The 23019-nt window shown below is 47.6% G+C and overlaps 1 protein-coding gene across 1 annotated transcript in view; it reads right to left on the bottom strand.

The window, feature by feature from the left end:
• Positions 1–2475: 2475 nt before the first annotated feature.
• DHX35 (DEAH-box helicase 35) overlaps positions 2476–23019 on the bottom strand; it is a 76792-nt gene continuing 56248 nt past the window's right edge. The window contains exons 15-22 of the mRNA XM_061437570.1: positions 21799–21894; positions 19972–20066; positions 19255–19332; positions 18123–18252; positions 14237–14318; positions 11512–11583; positions 10103–10214; positions 2476–5642 (exon numbers count right to left, since the gene is read on the bottom strand). Of these exons, the coding sequence (XP_061293554.1) occupies positions 5598–5642; positions 10103–10214; positions 11512–11583; positions 14237–14318; positions 18123–18252; positions 19255–19332; positions 19972–20066; positions 21799–21894 (710 nt within the window). The 3' untranslated portion in view covers positions 2476–5597. The remainder of the gene's footprint in view (positions 5643–10102; positions 10215–11511; positions 11584–14236; positions 14319–18122; positions 18253–19254; positions 19333–19971; positions 20067–21798; positions 21895–23019) is intronic.

Genomic DNA, 23019 nt, shown 5'->3' with positions numbered 1-23019 from the left:
TATTTTTCTCACGCATCTGTTTTGAAGGTCCGTGTTACATGTTGTCTGTGGCTTGAAAGGGCTTCGTATGCTCCGTGATGCCAACCACTGACTTCCCTGCACATTCTCCCAGTGACGGGCATTCCTCCACCCCGTCCCCAGCCCCTGCCACCTCCGCCACTGCTACCCTCTCACCACAACCAAAGTGGGTGAGCTTCCTTCCCTGTCTCCTCATGCACCCAGGTGAGAATTTTGTTGGGAACATTGACCCAGACGTGGGATGTCCGGACTGGGGAGCACGTGCTTCCTTCATCCAGTGAGCTGTGCCAGGAGGCTCTCCGCTGGTCCCCATGTCTCTGCCAACACTTGTCATTACTCACCTTTGCTAATCTGATGGGTGCCAACTGCTACTGGATTGGCGCTTTAGTTTTGTGTTTCTCTGACGATTCACTCAAACAGTTTTTCACTGGTTTGGTGCACTGGATCTGTTTCTATCGATTGTTCCTTATCTTTTGCGCACTTTTTTCTCTTGGGTTATCTATTTACTGTTGCATATTCCTTGTATATTCTTTACAGTGAATCCTTTGTTGGTTTTAACCAACATCTTGCAAACATCTTTTCTCCTGCTCTCACACCTACAGTTAGGCCTTTTGCCAACCACGGACACCAATTAAGCAAACTAAGAGAAAGGAGTAACAGAAGTAAAATGAATTGGGAAGTGAATTGTTAAGGTAAGTTTAAAACGAATACATTAAAATGAGACAATGAAAATAATGGAAGAAAATATTTACAGAACAAAAACGAAAAATTAATATGAGTTTTTTTAACCCCAAAGTATAAAAGCATAACCTAAAAGTAACAAGTATAAAGAAGACCAAGAAGTTAAATATGAAGGTAAAAGTGCTTTTTAAAACAGTATCAACATGAAGCAAATCACATACACCTAGATTTTTTTAAACTTCATGGTAAAAAGGGAAATAAAGCAGAAAAGCCAGGGAGGTAAATGTCAAAGGGACAAAGCATACACACATGTGAAGACGAAAAACAAAGAACTTAAACACAGAGTGGGTACTAAGCAAACCTGATGTCACCTCAAAACTGAAAACACAGGAGGTGGAACTGGAGAGGAAAATGCTCGGAGGAACCAACTGAAGGCAGGCGGGAAACTCCTTGCCAGCCAAGTTCTGCCCTGGGGCCTGGGGTCTGGGCGCACTGGGCTGGAGGCAGGGCCGGGGGCTACTCTGGGTCATGTAACAGTTCACCCATCAGTCTAGGGCCACGGAAAACCCTGGCCAGGTGCTTGTATTCAGAGCCACTGCCCAGACCTGTCAATGGACCGGCCATGAGCAGCAGCTCATGCCTGGCCTTCGCCTGGCTACAGACTCTGGGCGTGCTCCCCCGGGTCCTTCACCGCCACACCAACTCCCTTGTGCGTATCCCAGCCGCTCTGGCTCAATCTCCGCCTTTAGCAGAGCCCGCAAGTGAGGCTGAAGCCACGCAGGCCACAGGGCCAGGGAAAATGATGCCCTGGCATCCCTTTTTCAGGCAAGGAGACAGCCTGTTTGAACAAGTTCAGTACCACCCAAGAATGCAGAAGGCACCATCTCTGGGATTCACCACAAGTGCCAGAACTTCCTCTTGGTTCGCCAGACAGAGCAGTGACCCTGAGGACCCAGGGACAAGCTCCCTCCAGGACACACCAACTAGCTAGCCGCCCCAAAGTGGCCAAGTATGAAATGGGCGCATAGCCCATTTCTAGGTCCAATGGCAGGACAAAGAGAGGAAACGTAGGAAATCCAGGGTTCCATCAGGCATCAAAAACGCATGCCAGTTGTACTTCACACAAACAGGTTGGAAGGCGGAGGAAGCATCCAGGTGAGTCACTGGAGGTTGGAAAATATCTGATCTTATCAAAAGGTGAAGTCAGCGACCCGGGGGCTGAGTCCCGCCACCTTGAATCCTTCCAATTATGTGAGGACAGGTAGCTCCTCTGCGGCTCCCGAAGCCCAGTTGCAATTCGGTTGTTTGACGAGGCCGCTCTGTCTTCCCAGAGATGTGATGTGTGGTGCTGAGCTGCCGTTTGGCCCTCACAGTCCCCTCTGGCCCACAGGCTAGTGACTCCTGGGTTTGGGGATTTCATCAACCAGTTTTGTTGTTGTTGTTGCTGTTGTTGTTATTTTGGCTACATCAAATCTGTTATGGCTCGCGGGATCTTTTTAGTTGCGGCACGTGGGATCTAGATTCCTGACCAGCATTGAACCCGGGCCCCCTGCATTGGGAGCGTAGAGTCTTAGCCACTGGACCATCAGGGAAGCCCCTTGAATTTTTTTAATCAGGAAACTCGTATACAATTTTTTTCTTCTTTTTAGTTTTTTTTGGCCATGCCATGCGGCATATCAGATCTTAGTTGCCCAACCAGGGACTGAACCCAAGCCACTGCATTGGGAGCATAGAGTCTTAACCACCAGACCACCAGGGCAGTTTGACTGTTAATAACCAAGGAAAACATTTTTTTTAAAGCTACCATCTAATATCACCATTATTTTCTAAAAGAACATTTTAGCACAAAAAAAATAAGACAAAAGGATGGGATGATCTTTTATACAGCATAACTATGAAATGCTCACCATTTATTTGGACAGAGAAGTCAGGAAAAGTCATCGTGGGCCAACACGCGCCCATCATCATGACCTGTCGGGAGTTAAATTCCAACCCCAGTGCTTTGGAGAAACAGGCCAGTGGGCTCGGAGTGGATCCTGGTACAGGTTAGAATACAACCTGTGTCAAAACTGTCACTCAAGTCTGATGCTCCTCCTGACTGCCCAGCTGGTGGCTCACCTCCTTTCCGGAGTTGAGGTCCTCGTGACATCTTGTCTCCTTTACCAGTGGTCCCCAAGCCACCACATCATTAGAATCATCTGGCGGAAGCTTTTCAAGTTGCAGGCTCCCAGGTCCCAGCACAGGAGATCTGGTCCCATGGTTCCAGCATGGGGTCTTGTGCTTATCCAAATTTAGGTACCTCAGACCTGTGACCCCACCACTCAACCCTATGAAATGGACTGACCAGAAGCCATCAGCACTGGGGCCTGAAAAGTGGAGCTGAGAACAGGGATGGAAGGCAGGGGAACCCAGACTGGCACCGAGGCCACCAAGAGCAAGCAGTGGTCACAGGCTGTGCTGGTGCTGAAGCTGGTGCCAGAGAGAGCAGCCGTGGGACTGGGCGACTCTCCACGTTCATGGCCAAAGTGAAAGGGTGAGGTGGGAGGGACAGACAGGGCAGCAGAACGTGAGCATGTGCTGTAGGTTCACAAGGAAGGGTCTTGTTATGAGCAAGCTTTTTCTGGATGATGACTGGCTTCTAACCACCGCCGCAGCCTCTGCCATCTCTCACCACTATCACCTTGTCCCCTGCCTCCCTGCAGGTCCCCACACCCAGTCACTTGCTAGCAAACATCTCCACCCCACTCCTGTGTCACACCTGTGTCACACATACAGCCTGGGTGCTTAGCCAGTGTCTGCAGACTGGATGGAGACGGGCCGGAGTGCTGCCTGGCCCAGGGGCCTCCTTGTGATGGCACCCTCCAGCCCTCAGGGAGACCGGCTTCGGCACAGAACCCGCAGAGTGTGATCGAGCACAGGGGGGCCCGTCCCTGGGCTTCAGGATGACACCACCCCATGCCACCTCCCAGCGCGGACTTCCCTGCGCTGTCCAACATGAGCAGCTGGCTTCAGAAGACAGTGCAAAGTCGTGGAAAGTCGTATCTGAGCACCTGTGTGGGCCTTGAGAGGGCTCATTCTTGTGGAACAACTGGGGGACAAAGTCTTGGGAGCTGCCAGGCCATCAGGCCCTGCTGGTCTCTCAGCCAGGCTGAGTCAGTGCTCTCTTGACAAGGTCACGTGGTCCTGCAGAGACGTGTAAAGGGGCCCCGGGGCCAAGGCTGGCATTTCGCGGTTACAGGCCTTTCATGGTGATGATCCATCTCCACACACGAGGGGCTGCAACGTGACACAGTGAACACCGCTGGGAGGCCTGCCTGCCCTGCTGGGGACTGCCCAAGAGGTGGAGAGACGGCGATAGATGGGACCCACGGGCAGAGGTGGCCGGGGACACCTTGCTGTCTCCAGCTTGCACCCCGGACTGTTGTTTGATCTCCTGATTTGATGTGTGGTCTCGCCCCCAGGGGATGTGGATTGTGCCCCTTTGCCTCCTCCCACCCCAAGAGAAGTTCAACAGGATCAGCCCTGGTCCTAAATTCAGACTTTATGAAAGCATTTCTGACCTTTCCCCACAAGGATCCCAATCAGAAACTGGTGAGAACTGGCACTTCTTTGGGACTTTATATAAACAACATCCCATGTCTGCTCTAAGGATGTCTGGAGGGCATTTGATCACATGATCTTGCTCTATGGGGCTCCCTGTGCCCACATGACCCCAGAGTTGCTATGTGCCAAGCCTCTGGTTTCTCAGCTGATGTCAAGCATTCGCTTGTAAAAATTCATTGGACTGTCTTAAAACATAGACCAGGAGAACCATGGATGGGAGGGACTACATTTACTTTACGTATAAAGGTTTACTATTATTAACAAGTTACCACTATTATTTACATGTTTATAAAACAGAAATAAAAATGACATACACGTTTGGTGCCAAAAGTGGCACATCCAAACTAGGATCAGTACAAAAATAAACTTTCAAGCTATGTGTTTGCAGACATCATCACAGCCAAGCAGCCCCGGGGACAATGACACCAGTGCCTGCTGGAAGGGCCCCCGCCTTCTCACAAGAACCCAAGCAAACACACAGAAGACAAACGGACAAGTTATGTTCCTGAGCTACAGAAGCTTAGAGCCTCTAAACGGTTGTGAATTTCTGCTACCGAGGATCTGGGATGGGTTTCAAGCTGATGAGCTTTCGCTAGTGGCATCGGGACATGGTACCGTGCGTGGAGGGGAAGCTAAGCTGCTTGTGAAGCCAAGGAGCCCTGTGCAGAGGGGTCCTCTCTGTTGACTGCCAATCCTTGCAAATCTCCCGGCTGCAGACAAACAGGAACATGGGCAGAGGGAAACAGAAGCTACTTGGCTTGGGAGCCCCTGTGCCCGCCAAACATGCCCCTGGGTAACTGGCAGAAATCCGCCGCATTTCCAGGGTCTCATCATAGATATGCGCCATGTCCACCTTGGCCAAGGACCTCACTGGTCAATAGACGGGGGGTCTCAGCAGGGAGAGCAAGGCCAGCCCAGCAAAGCCCTGCCCACCCCACCTGGTGCTTCAGCGTGCAGCAGCCCACCTTCCTCCCTACTCCCCATGAAGCTGGGCTGGAGTTCATGCCTGGTGACAGGGGCAAGCTGGGCCAGGGAGGGTGCTGGGTGAGCCAAGAGCACGGGCTTTCCAACTCCTGCGCAGCAGGACTCCCACCCAGGCACAGACGCCTCCGGATCCCAGTGAGGAATGCAGATGCTGAGGGGAGCGGGCGGGAGGGGGCTGTGAGCGGGCTGCAGCCCACTGCAGAGCCGCTGAAGGGTCCACAGGAGCCGACAGCAGCTTGTCCACCCTGGGCTGGGGGGACAGCGTGGAGGAGGGCACACCGAGCAGCCCCTGCAGCAGCCGCCAGCTCTGCTCACTGGTCCTGGACCTTGGCCCTCTTGGCTCTTAGGGACAGGTGCTGCAAGAGAAGAGAGAACAGCACTGCTGGGGTGGGTCAAAGGAGCAGACTGGAGCACGATTCCCCGAAGTGGCCAAATCAAAGCTTCCACCTGGCTCACACTTTCACAGTAAACGCCCTGCCCCACAGGCAACAGTTTGGAGGGGAAAAGCCCAAGGGACCCACAAAAGCACCAGGGCTTCAGTAAGCCACACAGGCCAAGGTCGGGCCGCCTGGGGCTCTGAGGGCAGCTGTCAGTGAGGCACGGCTCGCCCTCTGCCCCAGCCCTTCTGCCAGCCCTGCAGCCCAACAGCCGGGCTGCTCAGACCAGACCAAAGATCACCTCTTGTTTCCTAGAATTTCTTGAGAACAGTCAAGGGAAGGTATCCTTCCCTTGGGAACAAAAAGGTCAGCCAACCTAGCCAGCCATCCCCAGAGGCTCAAGGTCCTGCTCTCATGACGCCTGTGCAAGAGCAGGGAAGACACACAGAACAGGACACTTCTGGTGACCCTTTCTTCCCGGTTTCTCTTTCAGAGACGTCACTCTGTAGCAGTGTAAGCAACCCAGGAAGACTAACACTATAATCACGGGCATCAGACAATAGGATTGGGGGATACAAACATCCTTTGCACTCAAAAGTAAAGCCAAAAGTGCTTTACTCAAAAAATACGCAACTGAAGCAGGGCCTGTAAACAGAAGCTTTTAATAAAGGTCCTCTGTTCCCCAGTGGAGGCAGACCTGATGCCCTCTCGATAGTTCTAATCCCACAACCAGGCGACATCCTGAGCATGCTGCTTCACACAGCAGGCTCTTCACTGGAGGGATGTCAATCCCCCGGCTGCGAGCAGAGCAGGGCTGCCAGCCCCAGCACGCTCAGTGCCCAAACCCCGCCTCTTGGCACACCTATGATGCCCTCGAGACAGCCATCCCCATCACCGAGAGAAAAACCTCAGGGCCTGAAAGAGTGCAGGTGCAGAAGAAGGCGCAGCATCCCACCAAGCACAACAGGATGGGGTGCTGAGGGAGCAGGACACAGGTGTAAATGAGCCGCAGAAAGTCACACTTTCTAACCACTTATGGTCAAGAAGAGAAAGAACAAAGTGCTGGTCACTCGGTCACATCTGACTCTTTGCAACCCCATGGACTGTAGCCCACCAGGCTCCTCCATCCATGGAATTCTCCAGGCAAGGATCCTGGAGTGGGTAGCCACTGCCTTCTCCAGGGGATCTTCCTGACCCAGGGATCGAACCCAGGTCTCCCACATTACAGGCGGATTCTTTACCGTCTGAGCCACCAGGAAAGCCCAAGAATACTGGAGTGGGTACCTATCCCATCTCCAGGGGATCTTCCCAACCCAGGGATCAAATCCAAGTCTCCTGCATTGCAGGCGGATTCTCTACCATCTGAGCCACCAGGGAAGCGCATGCCCGAGAAAGGACCAATACAGATTCCAGCAAAGGCCCTGGTGAGGAGGGTCCTCCCTCAATCCCAAAGATCGCTCAGAAGCAGGAGAAAAAGCCTGAGGACTTGCAAGGCAAATCTCTGGACAGGTCCCCCGTCCCCCTCTCCCGCTGTGGGTCTTGCTGGATGTCTCCTAATCCTCTCCTCCACGCACTTCACCTGACGTGACCCCACCCACCAATGGAAGACACCCAAAGCCTTAGCTTAGGAACGGGGATGAGGTCATCGTGCCTGTGGGGCCATTTTTGGTGCTCATTTCTGAAGAGAATGTTGTGTATAAACAAAGGACTCTGGACCATTTCAGGCCTCTTAACAGGGCAAGAGCAACACTCTAAAAAACACTGGTAACGGAAAGTCACCAACAATGCCAGGAACAGAGCCGGGGATGACCTGTGGGCTCTGCATGGCTGTGGGGTGCTACGCTGCGCTCAGCCAAACCCTCCGCCATGCATGGGCAGCCACTGGAGAGTGGCTGGGCTCTTGGAGAAATCAATCCATTTAGGACAAGTGCCTTTGGACTGCTTAGTTAAGGAGGGACCAAGTTTCTTGGGGTAGGAGAGGGTTAGGGCCCTCGCCTGTACAATGAGGTTGCTGAACTACATGATTTCTAAGCCCAGCCTCTCTAAAACTACTCTGATCATAAGCAGTCGTCAGAGTGGAGCAGATGAGCTGAAAAACAGGCATTTGGGGAGAAAAAAAAAGACAAATTTGGCATTGCCATTTTCTTCAAAATTCTGGGGCAGTCAGTCTGCTCTTTAACTTTGTGGGTTTGACCTAGAAAAACTGTCATTTTGAGGTGAGAAGGGAAAATGACTCTGCTTCTGGGTTAATCCTGTTCTCCCAGAGTCTAAATGAACCTGACACAACTTCAGAGTCTCTCTTCTCTGCCTGCCTGCCTGCCTCTCGTTACTCCTACAAGCGGGCTTAAAACTGCACCATTCTCCTTAAGCTCGAGTTTGCATTTCTAACTGTTCTTTTGGACTTCTGAAGTCTGCTGCGTTCCACCTGAGAGGTTTGGTGGAAGATTTTCTTTCATTTCAGGTTCATTCTTATCAGCCCAATGCAGCAGAGAAAACACACTGCATTCTTATCAGTCCCTGAAGTTGATCTCATTTTTAGCTGAAATATCTGGATGGGGATATAGGAAGTTGAACTATACAGGTCTGAAATGTTTTTTGTTTGATGGTTTAAGATTTAATATGGAAAGATTTAAAATGACAACTTCCCTCGACATTGCTGGAGGGGGAGGGATGAAAAGATCCTTCCCTTTATAGGATCACAACTCAAACATTTCCAGGAGTTGAGCCAGTGAGATAAACGAGGGAGGCAGGACCTGGAGAGAATCACTCACAACAAACCCCATTCCTCAGCCCCTGCTGCAGACTCAGGCTCAGAAACCCAGCAAATTCAACATGTCTTTCAAGAGAGTCTTGAAATCCATATTTAATGTGGACTCTCCCAATTTTAAAAGGCACCAATAAAGCCACATTTTGGTCTGAAAACACTGCAGTCTGGCTACAGCTTTGATGAAGTAACAGGTTTTGGTTTCCCTTTTGTGGTAAACAATGGTCAAACTAGACAAAATATCTGAAGCGATAATTTTCAGGTACTGGGTAACAGAGAACACAGGGCTGTAACCCTTGAGAAAAAGGAATCACTCGAGGTGAGTGAAAGTTATAGTCATTCCAGGTCTCTGCATGGCTCTTCACATTTTGTAGTGTCCAACTCTTTGAGACCCCATGGACTGTAGCCCACCAGGTTCCTCTGTCCACGGAACTCTCCAGGCAAAACTACTGAAATGGGTGCCATTCCCTTCTCCAGGGGAACTTTCCGACCCAGAGATCGAACCCGGGTCTCCTGCATTTCAAGCAGATTCTTTCACCATCTGAGCCACCAGGGGAGCCCCTGTCAGAGGGAAGTGAATCCTAAATAGAGAACAGTATAGCTGGGGAGAGGAAACACAGATCAGAGTTCAGAGTTGCTGAGCCTGCTGGAATTTATAGAACAGGGCATCAGAAAAGAGGAGCTCCAGAAATCAACACAGAGCTACCACTCTTAAACCTCTGGCTGAATACTAAGCCACACAGGTGCAGGCCAAGGGTCCATAAGGCTGGCAAAGAACAGGAACTGGGGAGTTGTGACCTGGTACAGAGGAGATTCTGGAGGTCTGCACAGTGCTGGAGACACTGGAGTTCCACGCAGCCAGAGTGCAAAGGCCTCACTGAACATCCTAGGCATCCAGTTGAGACATCAAAAGTCCATGTCTTGGGAGCAGGGCTACTAGACACCTGCCCGAAAACAACTCAAGTCAGGTCTTGGTAGAATTAAACTGACTGCCAGTATGAACTGTCTACTAGAAAAAACTCAATATTCTTTACAGAAAAGACAACAAATTCAACTCTTCACAACAAACCACCCATAATGTCCAGCACACAACAAAAAATTACTAGAAAAGAGAAGCAGGAAATGTGGCCCATAATGAGGTAGAAAAACAGTCTAAAAACAAAATAGATCAGAGACGACAAAGATGCTGAATTAATGCATGTCTTCCATAGAAAAAAGCATATACTACATACACAGCAATGCGCCCACCAAGTGTTTAAAATGAAACAGGTTTAAGCTTGCACACACGTTCTGCGAGGCAATCCTCATCAGAGTATTTGTGCCGCTTCTTATGAACATGGTCCAAAGTGTGACAGACTTTCTTTGGAAATGGTTTAAAAGGGCAGAGGGAGAGGGAAAGAGTTAAAGATATATTCTCCTTTTTTTATCATGTAAGCTGGAGGGATTTATTTTTAAATGCACGTTTTAAATATCATGTGAGCATTTTAAATATCATGTGAGCAAACAGTATGGTGCTTTTACCCAGAACGATCTGAGACTATGGTAATAGCCTTTCATCTATGTACCACGGGTTGGGGTTGGGGGCAGGCAAGTTTAGGACATTACATTGAAAAATAAACGTATATTTAAAAATATGAAGAGGCAGGTAACAGGTGGTTTGGGGGTTCATTCCTACCGTTCCTTGTTGATAAAAGTGTGGAGCCAGCTCCAACAGCCAAGCAGACTCAATGGCGGTCACATCTCTCATGTAATACTTGGAGGTTTGGATAACTTCATTGTAGATAACCCTGAAATAAGAAGAAATCGCGAGCTATTTTCCTATTTATTATAATTAGAATCAGAACCACAACAATTAGAGATGGTTCCCCTTTACTTTTAAAATGCATCCACCTGTTCTGTGCGCCAGGCACTACACTAGACAAATGTATTCATGTTGCTCACCTAAGCCTCATGACCTGAGTATTAGGTACCAGTGTGCCCACTGCACAGAGGAGACTCTAAGTCCCACGTGATTTCCAGGATATCTCAGTTGAACCTTCTGCTTCCCTATGCTTTTGTTTACACAACTCTGAACAGAGTCTAATGAATTCATCAGAAAATGTAGAAATAGAAGCAAAGGCTCAGTGATTCTGAAAGGAGCTGGGAATTAACTGTAAAGGGACCCAAGGGAACTGTCTAGAGAGATGAAAGCATTCTATATCTTACTGGGAATATGGGTTACACGCACACAGTTGTAACGACTGCTAACAGTTTTCTTTAGGAGCTAATGAGAAGATTGATTGTGGTGATGGATATATAACCCCGTGAATGTATTTAAAGTCACAGGACGGTACACGTTAAGTGGGTAAATTGTATGTATGTGAATTACATAATATCTCCATAAAGCTGTCAAAACACACACACACACACACACACACACACGAGGGGGGAGCTTGCCTAAGGCTGAGGTAACAGATACCAAAAAGTCAAGCCAAGAAGGTAATTTAAATCCCCAGATTTTAAGACTGCATATATTAATATAGATACCAGTTTCCAGGGACTTCCCTGACAGTCCAGTGGTTCAAGGCTCTGCACTTTCATTGCGGGGGCACGGGTTCACTTCCTGGTTGGGGAACTAAGATCACCCATGCCACACCCTGCAGCCGTATCAGCTTCCACAGCGAGTATTAGTATCTGCTCCCTGAAGCCAGCCCTTACAGCCTGGCCCGCGGAAGTGTGAACCTCAGCCACCTATCAAATACCTCCCTCTACGGAAGCCTTTCTCCCCAGGTACTGGAGTCCATCTGTTCTCTGTCGGGCTGTGGAATGGGACCTGGATTCCTCTCTCTGCACAGCTATACCGAGAGTGAGGACAGAGCACCCAGTCTGTGGGTGAACATGAATGCTTGCTGAGGGGATCAGCAGGCAGAGGAATAAGACCATTGGCTTACAGGGATCCTTGACAGAGTAGAAATTCTTTGTAGAACAGAGTCAGCAAATGTGTACTGGGCACCTGGACTCTAGGCGCTGGGGACCCAGAGACGAACCAGAACGAGGCCTTGCCTTCAAAGCACTGACAAAGCAGAGGGGCAGGAGGGGCCTTACCAGCGGGGCGGCTTCTCTGCATAGAGGACCGATGCTGGGTGGATGTGCAATTCATGATCATCACGGATGGTCCTTGGGAAGCAGAGCAATTTTGTCTCAAGTACATTTTAAACACTTCCAGCAAGACCTTCCCACAGATGCATTTAAACTCATCAATAACGCAGGCTGTACTTCACACAAACAAAACTATCCTCTCCATCTTCTCTCGAGCCCTTTATGACCCCTCCCCTACTGTCACCCCAGAAATCAAGAATAAATCATGCTAAAAAAGGGAGAAGGAAAGCAACACATGGACATCCAAATATTTTTCTGCTTATGTTTATGTTTATCTTCTGGAGGTTCTCTTTCAAAAATTTCCTTGAGGACAGAAATAATATACACAATTACTTCTATAAACTTTTATATTAACAAGGTTAAACAGTAAAGGGTATGGAAGAGATAATTATAAATGGGGGGGAAAGAAAGCTCAATACTAGACTATCCACTTCTCTGAGATAATATTTCAAATGCCAACTTAGATTTTATTCAGTTTAATTCAAAAAAATATTTACGGCACACACGACTATTGGTGAGATCAGCTCATGAGAGAAGATTAACAGATCAGAACACTGCTGCTCAAACCATAATTACAGAGCACTTCTGCAGGTGCCAGGAATGTGTGTCAGGAAAGTGCTTCAGGGCCATGACCCAGCGCATCTCCAGCGCTGGAATAAAGCCACTGCCCGGGTGCTGGCTGTCTTATCAGGCGACCAACACTGAACTTTGTCCCAAAGGGACTGACCACCATGAAGCGTGTTGTGTAGCCTGTATTTCTATTGAGGATACTGGTGAAAGACTTTTGTGAATGCCAGTGGGAATTGCTAATTAATACTCTTGAGGAGAGCGGGGTAATCAGAATGACAATGAAACGATGGTTCTCACTGGAGAAGATCACAGCCTGTCCGGAGCTGCCTCGGACAGAACAGCTCAGTGCTGGAAGCTGGGAGGAGAGTACATACGATGGGCAACAGAACCGTGACACTGATAGGCTGGAACACCTGGCCTGGGGTGACAAATAGAACATACTAGAAACAAATGTAAAGTGCTATCCTGAGGCCCAGTCAGCAACCAAATACTGGATGAAGGAGACCTGGCTGCCAAAAAAACAAAGAAGGTCAATGCAATTCTGGGCTCATTAACAAAGCCCAGTGGGAAGAGTTTGGGGGAGAATGGGAACCCGTATATGTATGCCTGAGTCCCCTAAGGTGTTCATCTGAAACTAACAAAACATTGGTAATTGGTTATACCCCAAGAGAAAATAAAAACCTAAAAAAACAAAAAAACAGAGCCCAGTATCTGGAATGGGACACCACGGAGAGTTCAGGATCACAGGACTATAATATGTTCTGAGGGGAAAAAGCTAACAATAGTCTCAGGCGAAAACCCAAAGACAAGTTAGGGAGAGGCCCTTTTGAGCACTCCCTTATTAAAGAAGGGACTTTCCTTGTGGCTCAGCTGGTAAAGAATCTGCCTGCAATGCGGGAGACCTAGGTCTAATTCCTGGGTTGGGAAGGTCCTCTGGAGAAGGGAAAGGCTACCCACTCTAGTACTCTGGCCTGGAGAATTCCATGGACTTTGTAGTCCATGGGCTCGCAAACAGCTGGACACGACTGAGCGACTTTCACTTTCACTTTATTAAAGAGGAGCACCTTCTAATCACTGCTCTAAAAAACTGGCTAAAGTGAAGTTACAAAACTAAAACCAGCTCAGAAACAGAAAGACAGACTAAAGTAACACTTCAACAAACTGGAATGATTTGGTTTGGAGAAAAGAGGGCTAACTAGGTGTTAGCTTTCACCAAATTTGAATATACCAGAGGTTATCGGAGGTCATCAGTGAATCTTCTACACCTGGAAAATGGAACTGGAAGAGACAGGCTGTAGTTTTCAGCAGAGGGAGGGGCTGGCCAGCACATGAAGAACACTCACCAACATTCCAGTGTGGCTACAATGCACCTGGGGAGCTTCAGTTGTGCAGACCTCTAAAAACGTCACGAAGCACCCAACAGCAAAACTAACTTCTCTAGGAGAGAGCACCTGTAATGGTTCCCTTGAGTCCTATTACTCTCTGATTACAACAGATATGTTACCAGCCTGCAGACTTGTAACAGGCTTCCCTGATAGCTCAGTTGGTAAAGAATCCACCTGCAATGCACCTGCAGGAGACACCAGTTCGATCCCTGAGTCGGGAAGATCTGCTGGAGAAGGGATAGGCTACCCACTCCAGTATTCTTGGGCTTCCCTGGTGGCTCAGCTGGTAAAGAATCTGCGCATAATGCAGGAGACCTAGGTTCCATCCCTGGGTTGCCAAGATCCCCTGGAGAAGGGAAAGGCTACCCACTCCAGTATTCTGGCCTGGAGAATTCCACAGACTGTATAGTCCATGGGGTCGCAAAGAGTCGGACATGACTGAGCGACTTCCACTTTCAGACTTGTAACTATCATCCTCCTACAACACATGGATGGGCTGAACATTTGAGAATCATTTCCACGAAGTTAAGACATTTTGCTTAAATCTGTACAGCTAACCTCAATGCATCTTTAGAAGGAGGCAAGGTGCAAATAAAGAAAAATGATTTAACTTCTCTGCTTTCTCTGCATGTCAGCTTGCTGTTGGGTTTGGTTTATTTTTAAGATTTTAATAACTTAAGTGACTTCACAAATGACTTCACAAAGTATCATGTTACCTATAAGCTCCAGTAGAATGAAACCTCGCAGCATTTGCAAAGAATCCGGAAACGATGCACCTCAGAACTGGATCTGGATCACCTACACAAACAGGGATGGATGAGATGAGACCTCACCTGCCCTATGCTCTGTCCTGTGAGGCCCACCCCAGGCTGCCTTGAGCCGCCTTGAAACCATCTCCTGAATGGGTTCAGCCCCACGATTCCCAGTGCCAAATGCCTGCCCTGGCACCATCTATAGGGGTCCCCACCCTCCACAATGGCTGCTGATGGAAACATATCAGACTGTTCCTTAACCTGGGACCACCCCCCCAATTCCCCTGCACCCCCAGCCACAGAGGACCAGACCAAGGCTGGGCACCAGAACCTACAGAGCACTCCACAGGCTGGCCAGTGACCTTGGAACTCCTCTTTAGGAGAGCATTTTACAGGAATGATGTTCCTTCCCTAAGACCCAACCTAGGACATTAACACTACAACATTATTTCTGTGATTACAGTTCGTTTGTAATTCTTCAAAATTTTCAAACAGCTCAGTTTAACTGGCGTCTGTGCTGCTGTAGTAAACATCTTCCAAGGATAAAGCCTGCTCAATTAGATGATTTCTACATGATATATCCAAATTATTCTGCAAAAACGATAATGCCATCCATATGGCTTATGACATACGATATTTCATCAATTCTAAGATTTATTTTTTTTTACACTTTAACTCACTGAAATCAGGACAGCATTTTATAATTATAATTGGCAACAGTTTTTCTTTCTTAATGACACATAAAATAATGGTATGTCTTAATGGTGTCTTATGTTGGTAAATAGGTTACCAAAAAGTGGTATGATTTACAAAGCCATCAACAGCGTATGAGAATGTCAGTTTTCCTGCATTCTTACCAGCAATGTTCTGGCACAAAGGTACCCCTTCTTTAACTGTACACTTATTTATTACTATTACTGTATTTCTTCTTTTCAAATTTTCCATTCCATTCCTTTGCCCATTTATCAACTTGGAAATTAGGTGTTTTTTTCCTTAATATGTTAAATAAATTCACTCTATAATAAAGCTTTTTTTATCCCTTATATCTGTTGAAAATATTTTTTCACTGTTTTCTTTAACATCTAGTTTTTTTTTAATTGGAGGATAATTACTTTACAATGCTGTGTTGGTTTCTGCTGTCAATGTCCATCAGCCACAAGTATACATATATTCCCTCCCTTTTGAAGAGAAGTTTTCAATTTGCATGTAATTTATTGCATTTCCATAATTTTCTCTATTGTTCTTCAGCACAGAACTGAAAAAAATCCCAAATCTGCATTTCCAAACACAATCTGATCCTAGACTAAGTTCCTTCTCTCCACTTGCCCGAAAGAAGTTATCTATGCAGAATGTGCATTGTTACCAAAATGAGATAATTCCCAAGGGATAAAAACTGCCCTCCTTAAGGAGTAGGATAGTGGGAAATCTTAAATATTACAAGGACTGTGGCCCTCCAGAGCTCAACCCTACCTTACAAAATCTTATCCCTTAGTACTGAATTTCTCTTGGTAAAAAGAATTTAAATTCAATATAACTCTTCTCCTGGGCGAGGGGTTTGATAGGGACAGAGTGAAGGGACAAAGCAGGTGATAAACAGTTAATCCCACTAGGGAATTGTAAGCAGTGAAAAAGTATAGGAGATTTAAGTTAATGATCATTCAAGAAAGTAGGTTTAATTAACCACAAAATCCAGCAGGCTTACTTCAAAACAAAACCATGCAACAGAAGCAGGAGACATGCTCAAAAGCACTGAAAGAATGGTGGCCTGAGACCCCACATCCTCAGTGAGCTCAGGAAGCTAATGATTCCTAGGTCACGCTTCTCTGCCCACGCTAAAAACAAAAACATGAGAAAGGTGGCGTTATCCTGAAACCTGCGCTGATTTACCGCATTTTAGTCTGCGTTACCACCTTCTGGCTCATTTTCACTGCACCATGACAGTCCCCGTTTGACTATGTAGGGACAAGAAAGCTCCCTGGCCTGATGGAGAGGAGAAGCTGAAGATGGAAGCCTGATGTCCACTCAAGAATGAGGAAGAAGGTGGTCTTTTTCCCCTCCCCCGATTTCCCTTCAATTATAAAGCTGCAGCCCACTAAGTTCTCCGTGTGCACCTTCTTGCCCGCCCGCTCGTAAGCCTCACGAGCATCCTATTCTAATCAATCGCTTCTTATCTGTCACTTTGTGTTTTCCTAAATTCTTTCTGCACTGAGGCCTAAAGAATTGGAGCTCTTCCTTTGGAGCCTCCAAGACACATTTCTGCTGTTTCAAGCTGACAATGAAAAACAGGTTAAGAAACAAAGATGCAGATGTATGGCTGCTCGCTATCTCCTGGGAGACAGGCACTTGATCAGCTTCTCCCCAGTTAGCTGCCTCTGTGAGCTTCCTGTCTGTACTGATGATACTTTACCCAGTCACCCGGGCTCAGTGCTTCCCTCTCTTAGGAGCGTGGTCATCCATCAACACCCTCTGAGCATCTGATACGCTCCTCTCTGCCAGCACTTGTCTCCACAGTCCTCTTTGCCTAGTGAGCCCTTTGCCACTGGTTTCTAATCCAACCAGTTTGCTCAACTGGACTTCCACCACTACTCGAGGCCCACTGTGAGCCCTCTCAGTACCCCCCAACCCCAGGATTCCATCTTCCCTGCATTCCTACTACAATCCCCATCACTGTACACCATGAGCACTCAAACATCTATTCCTGTAGTCTCTAAGACAACTGATAATCTCATTTGCAGTACTTTGTGTCTCTGTAGGAATCTCTCCCGTCACTGCACTGTTTCAACAGTAAGAACCGCGTCTTTGTCATCATGTAATTAGTTTCCCTTAGTAGGAAAACAACATAAAGCTCTGGAATGAAGCTGCCTGAGCTCTGAGGCCACTCACTCACTGTGCGACCTCCGTGTGGCACGTCACTCACTACCTCTCAGCCCACTTTTCTCATCTGAAGAATGGGAATCACGGCAGCGCATGCTTCACTGGAGCTCTGTGAGCACTAAATGAACTCACGTATGAAGACACAGCCCTGCTGGGCCTGTAACGGGTGCTGCAGTTAGGTTAGTAAGAGCTAGTAGTGCCAGGAGTGTTTCCAAGAGCCTGGCACACAGGAGATGTTCAAAAGACAACTGCTGACTGGCTAAGCAGACACACCACCCCCCTGAAAGCGTGTGTTGGCGCCACACAGGCCCATCTTTGCTAGTTACCAGCTGTGTTGTCCCGAACTTAAATTAACTTCTCCCTGGGACCTTACAACTCCTCTGTAAAATAAGGATAACATCACCTACACCCTGGAGTAGCAGAGTAAGTGAGAGAATATTAAATAAAACCCCCGTGGTGCAACCGAGCGTGTCCTCAACTAACAGGAGTCACTGGCACTGCCAGAGGCCAGAGACTGTCTTACACAGCACTTCCATCTTACCTGGCGACTGTCTAGGCTAAACACACAGTACGTGCTTTAGTAACACCTGTAGCTGAAAATAAAAGGCAGTTTATACGGAATGGCCATAAATGTTATCCATGTAAAAGTCATTTTTCTTGCAAAGCCTACAATAGGGAAAATTAACCACATGGCATACAATGAGGTAAAGAATGGTAATGATTCGTAAGTGTTGTCAGGGCTTGTTAAAAATTTTAAATAAAAATAGTCCTCGGAAATGAAAACGGACCTCCTTGGCGGGGGGAATATGCTCCCTTCACATGCAGCTTTTCACCAACACAGGCAATTCAAAATGTGAGCCCAGTGTGGGTCCAGCGTATACTGTGTTGTCTCACACCGCCCAGCCTGAGAACGCCAAGAATGCAACTCCACAGGGCAGAGAGAGGAGCGTCATGAGCAGTGGCGGTTTATTCTTACCTTCACTGGATTTCTTGGGCACCTGAAACTTGACGAGAAGCTTTTTCAACTGCTCCCTCACTGTCGAAGCTCTGACGAGACCCTTGTAATTCAGGAAATGTTCCTGACACCACTGGGAGTTCTTGTTGTGCTGCAGGGCAACGCACACACAGGGAGGGTGAGACAGCACAGGACAACTCTCGGCTGAGGCTGCGTGGCGGGCGCCACTCGACTCTGCCCTCTTTAGCTTCCTTAATGGGACAAGATCTTCAAGTCATTACAGGCCTTTTGGGGCCCCATCTCTCTACACAGATGCTGATCACCCTGCTTACCATCTGACTGCTGTCCAATCTCACTCTCTTGTGCTAAAGGGCAAGTGAGAACTTAACAATAAGCAGTCTTAAGTATCTCCATGAGAGTGGCCAACTATCAGACAGAACCCTTCCCTGCGGCTCTTTGCAAATCAACCTTCCCTCTCTGGCAGCTCAAGGTTATCACTTTACTTGACAACAGGCAAGTACAAGAAGGTCTGGTACTGATGCGTAAGCCCAATACTTCGGCCACCTGATACAAAGAGCCGATTCACTGGAAAAGACCCTGATGCTGGGAAAGACCAAGGGCAAAAGAAGAAAGGGGTGGCAGAGATGGTTACATAGCATCCCCAATTCAATGGACATGAATTTGAGCAAACTGCACTGCAGGAGCGGAGAAGGCAATGGCACCCCACTCCAGTACTCTTGCCTGGAAAATCCCATGGATGGAGGAGCCTGGTGGGCTGTAGTCCATAGGGTCGCTAAGAGTCGGACACTACTGAGCTTTCGCTTTCACACGACTGAGCTTTTCACTTTCACTTCTCACTTTTATGCTTTGGAGAAGGAAATGGCAACCCACTGCAGTGTTCTTGCCTGGAGAATCCCAGGGACGGGAGAGCCTGGTGAGCTACCGTCTACAGAGTCGCACAGAGTCGGACACAACTGAAGCGACTTAGCAGCAGCAACAGCAGCACTGCAGGAGATAGTGAAGGACAGGGAAGCCTGGCATGCTGCAGTCCACAGGGTCTCAAAACGCTGGACACGAATAAGCGACTGAACAACAGACTACCTCCAATGGACGGGAGCATGGAGGGGGCCTTTGTAGCGGCAACTGTGCTTACTTTGATAAATGCTTCATACACATTGAGCATGGTAAGATGGTCACCCTCCTCCACAGCAAATTTTCGGTGCGCTCGAATCTGGAAAGAATAAGGCAATGTTTAGAAGCTGACTCCTGTGAGCCTCTTGTCCTGGAGGTAACATTACACGATGAATAGCTCAGTATAATTCATTTGCAACACTGTCTTAATTTCAAGTGTACATAAATATCGTAACTTTTCCCTCACAGTCTTTCCAGCATTCACCCATCTACTCATCACGAATGCCTGGGCTGGGAGGGCCCTGTCAGCAGCTTGGCTGTGCCAGGCCTGCTGTGCCCAGGCAAGAACTCCTGGCATCCCTAATGAGCCCACCAAGGTTGCCCCCAGAGAAGCCTTGAAAACAACCTCCCTTACTTTTGAAAAGTCAGTAGGACAATGGTTAAGATTTGGACCGTGAAAGGCAACTCCACCAATTCTGGCTGAGCAACTGTAAGTTACTGAACTTTTCTGTGCCTCAATCTCTAAATATGGTGACAGTAATACCTCCCTCCCAAGTTCACACTGAAGATAAAATGACATGATGTAGGAAAAATTTTGGCACAATGTCAGGCACAAAGTAAGATAAACACTCCAAACTGAAGCTGCTCTGTCACCAGCAGTCCATGGGCAATTTTAACAAATGAAAGCCCAAAGTGAGCAAGACTCGTACGAACAGCTTGGGGAAAAAGTCAGACTTACAGCCTGAGACTTCTGGTTTGAGGGGACCACAAAGACATTCTGGATCTGCATCATGGCGGCAATGCTCAGAATTTCCTGAGAACAGCCAAAATTCCCTATAAAACAAAACGCATGTTTGATTTCAAATATATCATGTGTCACGAGAAGAAAAAGATGTTCTCTGATGTTTGCCTTGCAGCATACTATAAAGCAAGATCATCTATTTCTACATAGCTTCATTTTAAAATCTTATATAAACACTTCACCCTGCCAAATGGGATGCTCCGTATACATGGTCCAGATGAATGGAGGCCTGGAAGGACTCCATTCTGCAGCAGTCACACCAAAGGACTCTGCCATGAGACTCAACTAGGGTAGGTCAGCTCCATACCTGCTCCCTCCTCTCTAGATGGATACCTGGAATCCTGGAAGAAAGCCTAAGAGGGAGAGGGGGCAGGGAATACGTGGGCTGTGTCCCTCTGCTCTGGGATCTTTCTATGAGGTGGCCTCCCTCTCAACAGGGCTCACTTCACTGGGCAAGGCTGAGGCATAGCTAGACCAGGGAAGCATGCGGTGGGCCACAGCTGCTGGCACCTGGGCAGAGTCTGTAGCAACCAGCCCTCCAGGGCATCAGATGGAGTGAACTGCCCTGCATGCTCCCCCACAGCTTCCGGCCTCACAAATGATCTTTCCTGCTTCTCAATGCAAGCCCGTTAGCTCCAAGACACAACTATAGCTAACTTTTCACCACGCTTAATCTGAAACACAGCTTTGTTGACTGCCAGTGAATATAAAGTTAGACCAAAGCAAGACAGAACTAGTATTTCCCTTCTCTGGGCTGTTGGGGGTGGCGAGTGCAGTCTCTAGTCTCCAGAGGATTTTGACTTCTACATATGAGAGGATCTTGAGGCTCTACACTTTGATCCCTTAACTAATATTCTCATAAAAATCTGAAAGCATCAGAGAAGCTGGGACTCTTGCCCATGGGTAGTGCAAATACAAAGTGGAGGACGCTGTGGTGATTCCTCAAAAACTAAATGCAGAATCACCGAGCAAGCGATTCCACCCTAAGTATTAGACCTCAAAGAAGTGAAAGCAGGGACACAAGCACATGCTTGTACACCTGTGTGCAGAGCAGCACGAGTCACAAAAGCCAAAGGGTGGCAGCTCCCTGGGAATCCGCCAACAGGTGAATGGTCTATTTGCACAGTGGAATATTACTCAGCCTTAAAAAAAATCCTGACACACGATACAATAGGAACCCTGAAGACACTGTACCAACTGAAAAAATCAGTCACAAAAAGACAAATATCGTATGATTCCACTTACATGAGGTTCCTAGAATCGTCAAATTCATAGAGACAGGAAGTAGAACAGTGGTTGTCAGGGGTTGGGGGAGGGGAGAATGGGAGTTAAGTGTTTAATGGGTAGAGTTCCGGTTTGACAAAAATGAAAACATTCTGGAGATGGATGGTGGTGGTGGTTGGACAACAACGCGAAAGTACTTAATGCTGCAGAACTGTCCATTTTAACATTTTTAATTGCATTTAAAAATGAGTAAAATGGTAAGTTTTATGTTGTGTATTTTTCACCACAAATTTATACAAAAACTCAGGTGTCAGACCCACAGGAAGCAAACAAAAGCGTTTCCTGAATTAATGATGACGGACCTTGAATCACAAGTTAACAACATGCCCCAAAGCAGACATCTTTAGATGAAAACTCCTTCAGGCTTAAAAAAAATGCTGGCACATGCTACATTGTGCCCCCTCCCCCAAGGTACACAGAATTTGAGAAACAACTTTCCCGACAAAATAAAATCAATGAGAACCGCTGGTCTCCACCTACCTGATTCAAGCAGCATTTTTGCAAACATGGGATTCAAAGGAAACTCTGCTATTCTCATGCCAAGAGGTTCAGTTAGGCGACAGTCTTTGTCTAGACCTGCCGTAAGAACAACAAAAGGCAGAAGGCATGTACCAGTGTTGGAAGATGTACAGTTGTTGGGAGAATAAAAGGTAATACATGCTAGCCAAGGTGTATCCAGGAGATGAATCATACACTATCAGCTTCAACCTGATTGCTGTTACAGTAGAAAAAGAAAAGATTTCCTCGGAGCTCTTGAATACTCAATTTTGAAAAATTAATTCTAATGGCCTCTATGGGCTTCCCTGGTGGCTCAGTGGTAAAGAATCCACCCGCCAACGCAGGAGATGCAGGTTCGATCCCTGGGTCAGGAAGATTCCTTGGAGGGAGGAAGAAATGGCAACCTACTCCAGTATTCTTGCCTGGGAAAGCCCATGGACAGAGGAGCCTGATGGGCTACAGTCAATGGGGTCGCAAAGAGTTGGGACATATCTTAGGGACTAAACAACAATGGCCTCTATGTAAAGACCTAAGTATAAGGAAATGGCCCCAGACCCGCCTCCGGCCCCCATCCTCTCCTAGTTCTACTTCTCCCCAGAACCTCCCTCTCCCAGGGCCCAACCCACAACCAGATAGTGCCAAACACAGAGGGCACTTTCCTTAGGGCCCCAGCAGCCTTCGCGCCTGCTAACTACAGCTCCTTGGAAATACTCTTCCCCAGCGTCCATGACCCACACTGTCTGGCTTCTCTGCCACCTCTCCTGCTGTTTTCTCTGCCTCACCTCTGGACTACTGCACTCTCTTCCCACGCTAGCAAGGTAATGCTCAAAATCCTCCAAGCTAGGTTCCAGCAGTGTGTGAATCATGAACTTTCAGATGTACAAGCTGGGTTTAGAAAAGGCAGAGGGAGCGGAGATCAAATTGCTAACATTCACTGGGTCACAGAGAAAGCAAGGGAATTCCAGAAATAACATTCATTTCTGCTTCACTTACCACGCAAAAGCCTGTGACTGTGTGGATCACAAAAAACTATGGAAAATTCCATTTTTCTCCCCATCACTTATGGCAAATAGATGGGGAAAAAACAGAAACAGTAACAGATTTATTTTCCTGGGCTCCAAAATCACTGTGGACTGTGATTGCAACCATGAAATTAAAAGGCTCTTGCCCCCTGGAACAAAAGCTATGACAAACCTAGACAGC

This window comes from Bos javanicus, chromosome 13, assembly GCF_032452875.1.
Source record: "Bos javanicus breed banteng chromosome 13, ARS-OSU_banteng_1.0, whole genome shotgun sequence".
NCBI classification, from domain to species: Eukaryota; Metazoa; Chordata; class Mammalia; order Artiodactyla; family Bovidae; genus Bos; species Bos javanicus.
Note: the sequence above shows the minus strand (reverse complement) of the source record. Positions and strands in the feature narration are given on the sequence as shown.